Source organism: Physcomitrium patens, chromosome 3 (assembly GCF_059467195.1).
Source record: "Physcomitrium patens ecotype Gransden chromosome 3, ASM5946719v1, whole genome shotgun sequence".
In the NCBI taxonomy this organism is placed as follows: Eukaryota; Viridiplantae; Streptophyta; class Bryopsida; order Funariales; family Funariaceae; genus Physcomitrium; species Physcomitrium patens.
In genome coordinates, this window is record NC_143412.1 from 24,367,571 (window position 1) to 24,383,033 (window position 15,463).

The 15,463-nt window shown below is 31.4% G+C and overlaps 1 protein-coding gene across 1 annotated transcript; it reads left to right on the plus strand.

Moving 5' to 3' along the window:
- The first annotated feature begins 317 nt into the window (after nucleotides 1-317).
- On the plus strand, nucleotides 318-4,155 carry LOC112279280 (putative methylesterase 11, chloroplastic). The gene is made up of 5 exons (XM_024513553.3): nucleotides 318-973; nucleotides 2,066-2,305; nucleotides 2,530-2,673; nucleotides 2,913-3,047; nucleotides 3,162-4,155. Exons 1-5 carry the CDS (start codon nucleotides 635-637, stop codon nucleotides 3,438-3,440), a joined length of 1,137 nt encoding a protein of 378 aa, XP_024369321.1. The 5' UTR covers nucleotides 318-634; the 3' UTR covers nucleotides 3,441-4,155.
- The last annotated feature ends 11,308 nt before the right edge of the window (nucleotides 4,156-15,463 follow it).

Consider the following 15,463-nt stretch of genomic DNA (forward strand, 5'->3'; position numbering starts at 1 on the left):
TTTTACTCATTTCTATAATGATTTTCTTGTTCTTAACGTGGAATTTACGTTGGTTAGGCGACAATGAAACTTCTCATTTGACCTTATGAGTCCCACCACCCAGAAACTTTGGCCACGTCACCATACCCCACCCCGTCAGTAATGGACAAGCAGAGTGCCACAATGGCTTTCGCTTGGAAATCTGTTCCATCCGCCCAAACCATGGCCATGGGCCCCCAAAGTTCGCGGTTATGTTCAGCGAGAAAAGCGGCCAAGTGTCAGTGCCCGCGATCAAAGTGCCATCGGCGGTATTAGGGATGTCATACCTTATCACCATGTGTGGCTGGCCCAGAAAGAAAGAATGGAGCTGCGCTTAGTTGTAGTGGCCATGGCGCTCCTCCTCGGCTTTCATGACTGGTCCGTTCTTCCCTCGTTCGTATTTGTCAACGGCCAGGTCAAGTATGTTTTGTAGCCAAATTCCGCTGCTTTTTCGTTGCTTTCATTCAAACAGTAGGCAACGATGAGGTGGGTTGGGGTGGAATTGCGTTAGAATGAAGAGGGGCGGTATCGGTAATGGTGCGTGAGGGCAGAGACGAGATGGACGGGGAGGTCGGTTAAAGAATTTGAAGGTGTGGAGTTGGATGAGGTGGTAGAGATGGGGAATCAAATGGGGTGCTTTGGCGGAGGGGAGCCGAAGAAGAAAAAGAAGGTAGTGACCGGGGGATTGCGGAAGCGAGGGGGCTGGGAGGATGGGGTGATCGAGCAGCAGGCATTAGCAAAGGCGTTGCAGCAGCAGCATAAGGCTCAGATGAGATTCGAACGGAATGCGTCAAGCCAGGAGCAGGGGGCGAAAATTGTGCCCCCTAGGAAAAGTTACGCGGGTAGAACGGCGGGAGGTGCATACAAAGATGAATTCAAGCGTAGTGCAAGTACTCGTGCTCGGCACCTCGATGACCTGCTGCTTGATCCTCGCCAGCTTGTTAATGGCTCCAAGGTCTGTTTGCCATTCATGCTTTCATTTGTTTTTGTTATGTTTCATATTATTATGTTGCGATGTAATCTCTCTCTCTCTCTCTCTCTCTCTCTCTCTCTCTTTGTATATATATATATATATAGATAGAAATGTATATGAGTGTGCATGTAAGTAATTTCCCTTTCTCCTCTGACAACCTCCATGTTTTCAAATCGACTGGTTAGATGCAGTCAACTACGAAACTATATGCATCTATTCAGCTGTAGTTAGGAGAGTGCACTGACAGTCATTCCTTTGTAGTGTCTGGATGAGTTCTGCATCTCTTTTGATTGGACCCCTGTCGCATGAAGGAGAAGATGCCTTGACGACTCTGCTTGAGTTTCCTTTTTCCAATCATATCAGCCTATAGTGAACGGTGATCAGTAATTTCGCTGTGAATTCTGTGTAATTTCATGTTGTAGGAGGAACTTCTGTTATATATAAGGTTATGTTGCAAACATTTTAGTTGGTTGGAGCATATTCCTTAGAGTGTGTTGCTTTTTACGTGTTTCTGGCTTTGCTGCGATTCTGGTTTTTTCTCATCTTGTAAGGGTCGTCGCTTAGGGTGTAATGTAGGTATTGCTTTGAAATGGAGTTAAGTATCAGTTCGGTGAGTAGTGCGGGGTAAGATGATGGAGTTGTTCTTCTCTGCGCGGGGTCTGGAGAATTCCAGTGTAGCACGGGTGAATTTTTGCGAATGTTAAATGTCATCTCTACTCCGGCTTCTGAATTAGAGCTAGAGATGCTGGTTTCAGTGTTTACGAGACTGTGCTTGGTTGTATTACATTACAATTATGTGCCCAGGTATTTATCAGTTCCAGTATCGTTGATGTTTGACCTCATGGTTGTAGTTATCTTTTGCCGCTATTTTAAGCAGATCTTATATGGCATGTTTACCAGTTATGGCATGGTTGCAGTTGTAGGTCGATAAGTGTCATCTTGACTGACCATTGGGCAGCCTCATTACTGTTGGATCGCATTTGCTTGCAGTCCTAATTTACATTGCTGTTTTACGTCTCTCTGGAGGCTTTGTCCCTTCGATTCATATTCAGCCTTAATTTATTTGGCTTGCAGGAAGGAGTTGTAAAAGCAAGTATCGAAACAAAACATTTTGTGTTGGTACACGGAGGGGGCCTTGGATCATGGTGTTGGTACAAGTCTATAGCGTTACTTGAGGAGTCGGGGTTGGTGGCCACTGCCATCGATTTGAGGGGATCGGGGATCGACTCGATGGACCCAAATGAGATCGGTAGTATGGCAGTATATGCTGAACCCCTTCTGAACTTCCTAGATAAGCTAGGGTCAGATGAAAAGGTATGCTATTTGATGCATCGCTTGTAGGGGCCCCTTGCAGTGGTATAGACCAGTTATATTCTAGGGTCCGTATCACAGTTTGACAGTGTAATAACATGCGTTTTTCTAAATTCCAACCGATATATCTTCATATTGCAAAAAGTGCTAATTAGGTCGTACCATCGTGTTTGTTCGGGATTCTGTGTATGTTATCTTGTTTCCTCATAGTGAATTTAACAATGCAGGTGATTCTTGTGGCTCACAATATTGGGGGAGCTTGTATATCATATGCGATGGAGTGCTTTCCCGGTAAAGTATCTAAAGCCGTTTTTGTCGCTGCCGCCATGATAACAGATGGTCAACGGGCATTCGATGTGTTTGTGCGGCAGGTACTACATCGTCTTTTGATCTCTTTGTCAGATTGGCGGTATCCACATGTTTACCCTAGCAGTATCAGCTTGAATTCACATGCGAATGCATGCATTAGCAACTGCTGAAGACAACAGCACATTTTTTGATTAGTTTAAGCCACTCGCATGTGGTAATCCTTCATCTGTCCAACGATTTTAATTTTTGTACGTCTTTATAATGAACTAACGAAGGCTAATTGAATCTGATACTTGGGCAGGAGAAGAATGAAGACGATTTAATGCGCAAGGCACAGAGATTTTTGTACAAGAATAGGACGTCCAGTACTCCGACAGCAGTTGAGCTCGACAGAAATTCAGTGAAGGATTTGTTCTTTAATAGGAGTCCAGCTAAGGTTGTTTTCCATTCTATTCCGTGCGGTCCCAGTGTTGAAGTATTGATTCTGTTGTGGAACAATATCATATTTCGTATTTGCCTTCTAATAACTTTTTATATGAATATCGTGCAGGACGTAGCACTAGCAATGGTGTCCATGAGACCCATCCCTTTTCCACCAGCCATGGAAAAAATTACGTTGACAAGTGAAAAGTACGGCAGTGTACGGCGTTTCTATATCGAAACAGTTGTGGACCACGCTCTGCCGTTTGAGTTGCAACAAAACATGATCAATCTGAACCCTCCAGAACAGGTGTTTACATTGAAAGGAAGTGATCACTCCCCTTTCTTTTCCAAGCCCCAGTCTCTGCACAAAACCCTAGTTGACATCGCGATGATTGGTGCAAAGTAGGTGTCTCGTTTGTTGTCGTACTCATGATTGTGACTGCACACTTCATTCCTGTTCCTGGGAGTGTGCAAGGCTCATGAAGATACAGTAACGCCTCATGTGCATGCATAAGCGACGAATACTTGTAGCAGGCATAAGAAATGATGCCGCCGACGTTGGGAGAGTAGACACTGTACACGCGGCATATGGACACGGGATTTGCACTTTGTCACAGTGCCTGTAGAGTAGTTACGAAGAGGAGAAGAGGAGAACGCATTGAATCATCGGGTGCATTTTATTAGTTTTGCAGAGTGTGTAAAAGGGGGACTAGCAACTACGGCAAACTAAGGGCAGTTCACATTGACTTGGTTCTGCCAAAACAGTTAATTGTGGATCATTAATGGTTCAATGTGACGGCTGCAATTCGCTTGTTATTGATTACTGGTCTAGATTGGCGTTTTTAGATCTACACCAGTTGAGGAAGTTGGTCATTATATTATCTTATTTGATCTAAGGTTCATATTATTCAGGTATATAGAGGAATTTAGCATTGTTGGATATGATTGGGTTTTTATCGTGTAGCCGTATTATTTGGTTTCAGGGAATGGCATTTCGTTCTTCAATGTCACCATTAGTATACACCCAAGCTCTGCTACTGATTTCTGCACTTACTACGACTATCTGCAACTTGAGTTATGAGGGTTTGGAATAAAGATGATCTGTATTATCCTTTGGCTAAGTTTGCATAATTATGGGCCAAATATTTGTATATACCTTTGATTTCATTTCAAGACTGTATGCTTGAAGGCAAATCTTTCTCTTTGAGAAGAATACAAAATCAACAAAATAATGCAATTACAAATAGCCAATGCGTACATTGTGTCTATTTATCAAAACTTAATATCATAGCCAATGAGAAAAACAAATCACTTAAGAAATTTAGTTAATCAAAGGAGATTTGAAAGCATTGACATAACAAATAAATTTGGTCTAATAGGATCTTGACAATAGAAGATACATAAGAATAAGACCAATCCATACAAAAATTGGACCAATTGTGTAGAAGAAATAATAGGCAAAGTAGAGACATCCAAACAAAGTTAGAATTAGATGTTTAGAAGTTTTGATAATAATAGATTATAATAGTTGTTAACAAAAAGATATCTACATGTACACAATTAATTGTTGCAATATAAATATCTACAAAGGCCAATGATTATGTATATATATGCATATATATATATATATATATATATATATCTAGAGAGAGAGAGAGAGAGAGATTATATAATATTAAGTATTTAATACATAGTCAAAGGAGTTACGAAGGAGTTATATGTATTTTAATGATCTATATTAATTTACAACCAAACCTATCTAGGATCACTACATATATATGATATTAGCAATGGATTTTAAGATTGCATTATTAGCAATGAATTTTAAGATTGCATTAATTGAAGAATTTTTATTGAATAACTACTCCACAAGATAACTTAAATACATCTATAATGCTATTATTAGCCTTCCACAAGACATCTTATTTGATGCCTTGTATTTTGCAAAATATGCCAAAGATAGATTATCTAGATCATGCTTAAATTTAATCAATTTTTTTGTTTTACATTCCATATGAATAATATCATAGCTATAACAAAACCATTCATACTTTGCTAATCTACTTCTAAAATCTAACTATTCAATAAAGAAGATCTAAAGACATGCTTCTCTTAAACTCAATGAATGTTGCAACTGTCTCTTTACACATCCAAACTCAATTTCATCTACAATACTATAATTACCAACAAATTTTAGGTACATTAGGTAAGTTCTTTAATTATTATATCTATTTTAATTGGATTATGAAGGAAGAACTTTCTAATGAGTTCATTGAAACAATCACAACCATGCAAGCATCTAATTTGAAGTACAAAAAAAATTCTATATCATCAAGTTCATAATCTAAACTTCAACTTCAATGGTTATTCAAATACCTCTTTAGCAACATATATAATATACTACTCATCTTTACTATGACAAAACTTATCAATCTTTTTCCTATAATAGAAGAATTCATGCAAAATCAACTTCATTTTTAACATGCATCAATTAACAATGTAATTCTAATGGTTGTTGTAGTTGTCATAGATTGCTACCTATCTATTATTACCATCTACATCAATGATAGAAATTATCAAAATCTTACTTGATGGTTGTTCTAAAGTTAATACTATTATACCTCCAACTTCTTCCTCTAATGACTACTCCATTTAATTTCAATATAATAGATGGCTTTATTATTTATTTTCTAGGCCTAATTTCCAATCTTACTATCATACCATGTTTTTAACATGCATGAATTAATAATATAATTCTAATGATTATTGCAATTGTCAAAAAATTGCCACCTATCTATTATTACCATCTATATTATTCTTATAATCATTAAAAATATGGTTATAATATCAAACTATTAAACCTTTTTTACTTGCCTTGGATTCAAATACATTTGTATTATTCATGACTGATCCAATAATTTTAATTTAAATTATTATAAATTAAATAATACACATTATTACTATCAAATATATCAAATGAAACTAAATCTTTCTATTTCTTTTTCTCATCAAATATGATACTACATGAATCCTAACTATAGAAAGCAGGCTTGTAAGAAAATCAATCAAGTATTTAATACAAGATTTATTAAACTTGTTATTTAAGCTACTCAAATATTTTTAATTATAATTTTTTTAAAACAACAATAAACTTTGCATATGCATGAACTTTTGCATCTTTAATGCCTCAATTTGCAAAGATATCATGGATATACATACGTACTCTAATAAATACCTATATGATTATGTAGAAAACTTGCCTTGCAAGTTAAGACATGTATCTTGCAAAGTCAACTTGTTTTGGAGGATCTATAGGACATCACCACATAGCTCCTAATTAAGAGTATATATGGAGATAAGAGTAAAGCCTTCTTTACTCTTGTCAATACCTTTCTAATCCTTAGTCTTGTTTCAAGACTTTTTAGTCTTCTTGTTTTTGGCAATAGCCATTCTAGTTTAATATTATATCATCTTTGAATGACTTTCTAGTTCTTTTTAGTGATATAAGAGTATATTGAGGATTTCTTTCTTTGAAATCCATATCCTTGATAGTTTGATAGGAGTGCTAACTACTTGTTTTTATCTTTTTTTAAAAGTGAGTGGATTATCTCATTTCTATTGTTGTGTTTTGAAGGTTGCAGTCTATCCATCTTTAAACAAACAATCTTGTTTTCTAACACTGATTTTTTTCTTAAAAAAATAAATTATTCTTCTTTATAGAAATTTTTATTTGATATTAGAAGTTGCGGATTACCTTCTTCTAGTTTAACTTTTTGACTTTGTTTGAGTTCTTTATAGAAAAAAAGATTATGAATGCTACTCTCAGCGGAAGTAAAAATTGATTTGTAACTATTGTAGATCTTCATGAGCTTTTCAATACTCTAAGACGAGAAATTTCACGAATTTCCAGCATGAATCATAGAGGTTCTATTCCTTCACCTATGGAAGAAGTTCAAAATCTACGACAATAAGTTGTGTAATTGAAAGAAATAAATAGATTGACTTCACACCCAAATTCAGTGAGTTTTGCTTCTATAAGTATGACAAGGAGAAGGATTAGTATGAGTGAGAAGTTTGATGGAACAAGATCAAAATTTCAAGGATTTTTGAAACAAATCAAGCTCTATTTAAGGTTGCATCCCTTCAAATATCCTAATGGATTTACTCAAGTTAGATTCATAGGCACATTTTTATCACGAAGTACTCTCTTTTAGTTTGCATCTTTAATGGAAAATGATTCATGACTCCTTTATGATTTGAATTCATTAATAGAAGTATTTATGGCCACATTCAAAGAAAGTGATCAAGAAAGAATAGCAGAGACCAAGCTCTTATCTTTACGACAAAAATCTTAGTCAACTACCATATATGCTACTGAATTTTAAAACCTTGCTTGCGACATAGATTGGAATGATAATGCCTTTATCAATCAATTTCAATATGGATTAAAAGATAATATCAAAGATTTATTATTGACAATGCTAAACGCAAAATCTTTGGAACAATTTATTGCTCAAGCTATTGCATATAAAAATTGATTATTTGAAAGAAGTTAAGAACTTGGCTAAAGAGGAACAAGTCAAATAATAATGGTAGTTTGTAAGTTTTCAAAAACTTATTCATCAAAGTCAAAACCAATATAAATTCTTATAGTATGCTTTAAATTCCTTACGGAGCAAGAAAAGACTTGACAACATCAAGAAGGCTTATACTTATATTTTGAAGAAACTAAACATATTTCTCAACATTATCCAAAGAAACAATGCAACTACAAAATGAGAAGCATGGTTGCCAAAGAAGATGATGCATCAAAAAATGAGTTTCTCCAGCTATAATAGGGACCATGTGGCTAAAATCTTGTATAATTCCTAGTAAAGGTCTTATTCTCTCTTCAAATTCATCACCTTATTTTACAATAGAAGTTTATTTAGGACCTAAAAATCACAAAGTCTTAGTTTTGTTAGATTTAAGAACCTCAGCTTGTTTTATAGATGAAGATTTTGTCAAAAAATAAGAGATATTATTAATCAAAAAAATTAAATTTGTATACGTAGAAGTCATAGATGGACATTTGGTATCTTTTAGAGATGTTATGTATAAGACTATTCTTTTAGATATAGTAATTAAAGATCATAATAGCATAATAATATTTAATATAATAAGATCTCTATCCAATTCAATTATTTTAAAATTATCTTAGCTAAAAAAAGTATAATTTCTCAAATAGATTGGATTTTTTGTAAGTTTAATTTTTTTTGATAGTTTAATCCAAAATCCCATTAGTCAAGTAGAAATATATAAATCTAGTATATCCAAGTCTTTATTAATAGGTGTAAAAGCTTTTATATATGTCATAAAAAAATTATCTTATATTATATATGCCATATCTATTTTTAATGGTAAAAAGATGTCAAATAGTATTTTTAGCCTATATTAAGTTTTTTAAGATATTTTTGAAAAGAATAATGTAGATATTCTTTTAGAGCATCATCCTTATGATTATTCTATCAATCTTTACAAAAGAGCTTAATTACTATTTGGACCAATCTATAGCCTATCACAAAATGAATTGATTGTAGTCAAGGAGTATATTGATGAGAATTTGGCTAAGAACTTCATACACCATTCTAAATCTCTAACTTGGACTTTTAACTTATTTGTGAAGAAAAAAGACAAATCTTTGTAAATGTGTACAAACTACTGAGGACTTAATAAGATGACCATTAAGAATAGGTATCTTTTATCTTTGATTTAAAACTTCTTGATAAACTCAATTAAACAAAGATCAATACTAAAATAGATCTATGAAGAATATATAATCTAGTATGCATTAAAAAAAGAGATGAATAAAAAATTACATTTTAAATTAGGTATGGATATTTCAATTATAATGTCATGCCTTTTGGACTCACAAATACACTAATTTCTTTTTAACATCTAATGAATAATGTCTTTTGTAAGTTTCTTGATGATTTTGTTGTTTATTATTTGAATAATATCTTAATCTATTCTAAGAATATAGAAGAATATAAAATTCATGTTTATCATGTGTTATAAAAACTTAGAGATGCAAAATTATATGCTAAATTAGAAAAGTACGTATTCCACACTACTCAAGTTGACTTTTTAAGATATATTATTTCCAATGAAGGACTAAAGATAGATCCAAAGAATGTCCAAACTATTATAGATTGGAAGATTCTAAGAACAATAAAAAATTTATATTACTTTTTAAGCTTTGCTAATTACTATCAAATCTTCATTAAGAATTTTTCTCAAGTTGTAGCTTCACTTATATGTTTGACTTATAAAGATAAACTTGAGTAGAATAAAGAAGCCAAAGCGTTATTTGATGCTTTAAAAAAAGACTTTACTTTTGCACCAATGTTATATGGTATTGACTTCTTTAAGGCATTTTTCATAGAAATAGATGCATTTGACTTTGCTTTGAATGTAATATTATCATAAATAGAAGTAGAGGATAAATTCCATCCAATAGCTTTCTATTCTAGAAAATTTTCAGCAATCAAGATTAATTACGAGATCCACAACAAAGAACTCTTTGCAATCGTAGATTTATTTTAAAAATAGCATCATTATTTAGGAGGTACTATCATAATGTAATTGCTTATAGTATGTAAAAATTAGTTAGGACATATAATATGTTTACAAGTCTTGGTGTATGTTAGAATGGTTAATAAATTAATTTAAAGAGAGTGGATATAAAAAACTTTATTTTGAGTTTTATCTATTTTGATTATAGCATTTAAAACAAATGTAGGACCTAAATGTTTAGTATGAAGCCTTGAGAGGAGATTACAGCCTAAAGATGAAAATCTTAACTAGTAAGAGGCTTATTGGGCGGGATGAAAGCAAGGCATGGTTGGATGAATGCAAGGAATGAGGATCTTTATTCTTATTGGTCAAAGGCCATGCTCAATGGACTTCAAGGAGACTACCTGAGGCCTTATTAGGAATTAGGGTTTCTTTTTTGAGATCATTTGAGCTTTGGAGGTTGAGATTAGCAAGTTTAGGTTTTTGGATATGGATTTGGTATAAATTTTGTGTGATTTGGAGTTTTTATGAAGGAGTTATTGGTGCTCAAAGTTAAGGTGTCAATTTCATACCTACTATCACTCTTTGGGACATAACAAATATTTACATAAAGCAATGAAGGATCAATAATTAAGACTGGAGAGAGTACTTCTTTGACTATATTTTTTTTATATTATTTGATGAATTTAGAGTTTGAATGAAGAAGTTATAGAGAGTTAAAGTCAATGCATCCAAATCAAAGGCAGTAAGTAAGTGATTTTGTTCATAATAATGGTTGGAGCCATATCTTGAGTTTTTGGACGAATTTTTGGCTCAAACCTATTGGACAAGGTAGATTATTGTGTTAAAAAGCTATACATATAAATTTTGTGGCATTTTTGTACTTAACTTGTGGAATATGAAGAAAATTGCATATAGATGTATAAAAACTAGGGTTTGAAGCTATTGTAAGGATTTTGGTGATATCATAAGATTTGCAACAAATTTACAGTTGAAATTCGTTGTGGTAGTTGTTCGAAGTACATCAGTACTTCATGTAAAATTTGAATGTGTTTGAACAAGCTGATTGAAAGATATGAGTTTTTGAAATTCGAGAATAATATCCCATAAGGATATTTAAGGATTTAGAGGTTTTATCATATTTTGGATGTTTTTGGAAACTTAAGACATATATATTTGGTGTAATAGTATCTAAAAGTTATATATATATATATATATATATATATATATTTGGTCTTTCTTATTTCAAGACTTGATTGAAAAATTAGTAGTAGCTAGGAGCCCAGTGCTTTCTTGAGGCAAATTCTTTCTACCTCGACAATGCCTTGAGTCTAATCATTATTTATACAGATCATAAGAATCTTAAGTATTTCATATAAATACATATTTTGAATCATTACCAAGCTTGTTGGAGCATGTTTTTATCAAGATTTGATTTCAAGTTTTTTTTTTATTCAAAAAGCAACAAGGTTTGTTAGACATTTTTTCTAGAATTTAGCATCTTATATCTAAAGAAGAAAATGCATCTTTTGATCAAAAAAGAATAATTCACTTGAAGCCAAAGTATTTTCACCTTCGAGCAATAAAATTGATATTTACTATTGATTTAACTTTTATCAAGCAAATTCAATCAAATATGTCCTCTCATCTTCTTATCCATGATATCAAGAATAATTCTTCTAATTCTCATGATACTTTGAAGTTTGAATTCAAGAACAATCTACTCTATTTTGAGAGATAATTATACATTTCAAAAGGTGGAATATAATTATGTGTTTTTCAAACTTGTTATGAATTTTCTACAACCAAAAATTTTAGATACAATAAGACTTTAGAGCTAATATTGAAAGATTTTTAGTGGCTTCAAATGTAGAAGATAGTAAAAGACTTTGTACAATCATGTAATATTTTTTCTAGCTCCAAAATTCCTTGTCGTCAATCTTATGAACTTCTTCAGCCATTATCTATTCTCGAATATCTATGATCTTTCATTTATATGAATTTTATTACACATCTTTCAATCTGAGATTCATATGATTTTAAATTTGTGGTAGTAGATTGTTTTATCAACATGATATATTTTTTACTATATAGAAAATCTATCACAAGTGAAGAAACAACTAAGCTTTTTCTTAACAATATCTATTGTTATCATAGATTGTATAAAGATATTATATTAGATAAGGAGACTTAATTTATATCAAGATTTTAGAAAATATTTTTTAAGATTTTAAAGGTAGATATAAAGCTCTCTTTGGCTTTTCACACTTAAACTGATGGGCAAACAAAATGGATGAATTAAGTTTTGGAGCAGTATTTGAGGTATATCATCAACTATCATCAAGATAATTGGACAACTCTTTTACCATTGGCAGAGTTTGCATAGAATAATTTGATACATTTTTCCATCCAATAAATATCTTTTTGCCAATTATGATTATCATCTATAATTTAATACTTTTGATTTTTTAAAAGTTGATAATTTTGCAATAAAAAGATTTGACAAATTATTTGTGAGAGCTACGTGTAATAATAAAGATGTAATTAAAGAGAGCTCAAGAGTAATAAAATATTAATGTACATGCCTATTGCAATAAATAACTACAATTCAATGTAGGTGACAAGATACAATTACTTTGTTGCAATATCAAGACTACTTAACTTTGTGACAAGTTGGACTATCATAAGTTTAGTCCTTTTTCTATTTATGAATAAGTCAATCTTATTGCTTATTAATTATATTTACAAGAATTTATGAAGATCTACCTTATTTTTCACATGTCTTTTCTTGAGTTGTATAAGATAGTGAATATCTTGGAAAGAAGATAAATACCACCTTTTCCTATAGAAGTGGATAATAATCAAGAGTTCAAATTAGAAGAAGTTTTAGATTCAAAGAAACACTAAAATAGGTTGGAATATCTTATTCATTGGTATGGATATGATATTAGTAAGCATACATGGAAGCCAGCAAAAAATCTTGCAAATGCAACAAAGAGAATTGAAGCTTTTCATTGACGACATCTATGAAAATTAAGATGAAGAATAATAAAATTTTGTTATAAAAGAAATAAGATCCAAGAAAGATAGTATTCTACCTTCTATCTTTTTTTTGTAGCTTTTGTATATTTATAATATTAAGAAGATAGAGAATCAACAATCAATAGATTCAATCCAAGAGCTTTTATCTGCTGATTTATCCAATGGAATATTATGATTGTCACAATCTTCAAGATCATATAATCGAGATGAAGATCTTCAAGAAAGATGTGTCTTTACTTGAATAGATGGTGAGATGTAATATATTTGGTATCATAACCTTGGAATAGACTTCTAATATGTGGTGATTTTATTAGAAGTAAAAACAACTCTTGATGGTATTCAAAAAAATTTATATGAAAGAAGTTACAAAGGCCTCAACAATGACTAAATAATAAGGTGATCTTCTTGTCTTAATATGGGACACTATTGATGACTGAGAGGACCTATCAACTATCTTCAAAGAAAACAAAGATCAAAGTATGTGACGAATATAATTTGCCGTATCTTAAATTTTATTAATACATGATGAATGCTCATCATAAAAATTATTGCTAGAATGAGAGAGGTAATGTCATGGATATACATATGCACTCTAGTAAATATCTATATGATCAGATAAAAGTAGATAAAAATAGATTAATTTTATAATATCTTCTAAAAAATCTTTCTGGAAGCTTCATAGATATTACTTTGATTTTACATGTATTTGTAGTTGATTAATAGATTAGAAACTTGATCAACAAGTTAACCACGTTTTGGTAGCTTGTAAAATAAGCTATCTATGTGGTACACATATAAAAAACTTATCTTGCAAGTTAGGATACATGTTTTGTAGAGTCAACATGTTTTGAAGGTCTTATAAGATATCGCCATGTAGCTCTTAGTTAAGAGTATATATGGAGGCAAAAGTGAAGCCTTCTTCACTCTTGTCAATGTTTTTCTAGTCTTTAGACTTGTTTCAAGACTTTCTAGTCTTCTTGTTTTTGGCAATAGCCATTCTAATTCAATATTATATCATCTTTAAGTGACTTTCTAGTTCTTTTTAGTAACATAAGAATATGTCAAGAATTTCTTTCTTCAAAATTCATGTCCTTGACAAAAGATCCTCATCTACTTCTATTCTTAAAAGAAATTATTAATAAAATTTCAAGCTACAAAATATATCTATTTATCAATAAATTTTATTTAATATGAAACACCATTTTTTAGTGCTAAGCCATATTTTGTCTCTACATGCTTCAAAACTTTTAAATTCATTTTTTCCTTAACTTTATTTAAACTCCTAAAATAGATTATTTGTTATTTTTTAATAAAATACACTCAATAAGTGTTAAAAGAAAAAAATTAGATAAATAAATAAATAAAATTTTAATCAAAAGGATTTTTTAGGCTTTATTAATATATTGTATTGAGATGTATTTTAGACTAATTAAAAAATTATTAATAATTTTAATAATTATATAATTATAATTAATTTAATAAATATGGTTAGAATATTTTTGTAGCTAATTGTTATTCTTGATGTGTTCAAGCTTCAATATACCAAAGCAATTGAATTAATAGAGATGAGTTCGAACAGGAAAAAAGACTAGTTATATGAATTGGATCTGTTAGTGTCACAATTGATTATACTCTAGCTATCTAAAATCAATTATCAAACTACAAAATACCAAGGCTTACTACTTCCGTCTTAATTCAACACATAATCCATTCTACGACTATCAATTCAATACTTCCATATTCTTATTAGTTCATCTCCCACTTACTCTCTTTGCGGTTTATATATATTCAATCACTGATCTCAAGCTTACTTATTATATTCAATTTTTTAATTCATCACACAGAATTCAATATCTTCACTTAACACAATACAATTTGATAATCTCAATTCTCAAGGTCACAGATTTTCTCCAAAACGGTTAGTCCAAAGTCATATTCTACAGTATTCTAATTACAATTTCAACAATACTTCTCTCAATCACAATTCTTCATAAGAAAATAATAAAAACAAAGAAAACAAAGAAGTAGCACCAAGCTTGCTCCGGCTTATGACTCTCACAGTCTGGCCTCCCCCGATGTTGTATTATGTGCTATCTTGCTTAAGAATGCATCAGACATCTGGCTGTGGAAGATAAAATAATGTTTGTAAGTATCCAGGTAGGCTAGTGGATTTCAAACATCTAAATATAAACTATTTCGGATTTCAATGTAAAAGCTTAATCTCAATATAAAGTACTTAGAAATACTATTTTTAATAACTTCAAGATATTATAAGCACAAAGACTTTTGTTATTTGTTATTTTTTATTTTTTATTTTATTTTATTTTATTTTATTATTTTATTTTTATTTTTATTTTTATTTTTATTTTATTATTTTATTTTTATTTTTATTTTTATTTTTATTTTATTTTATTTTTAATCCTAATTCTAGACAGCGAGCTTCACCAAGCTGTAATTCTCAATCTGACCGTCCAATTTTTGTAAATTTCTACTACTAGTGTCTTTGCAAGCCTTCTAAATGTTCAAGAAGTTTCAATCCAATCTAACTTATAAGTTGCAGAAAAATGCTGTTAATCCACACTGATGTATCTTGACCGCCGCCTAGAAGTCCTCGACTTACTACGCCAAAAGTCACCTTATTCCAGCTGGTAGATCTCCAGATATTACAAAAATCCTAAACAACCCCAATCTGTTAACTTTCGATGCCTCTTTACATTAATGGTCAAATATCTTCTATCTGTTTCGTTAGATTAACACAAACTTTTGCATGCACTTGGCATACTCAACCTTCTAGACACTTCTAAGTTTCAATTGTAGAAGTTTCTCCAATTT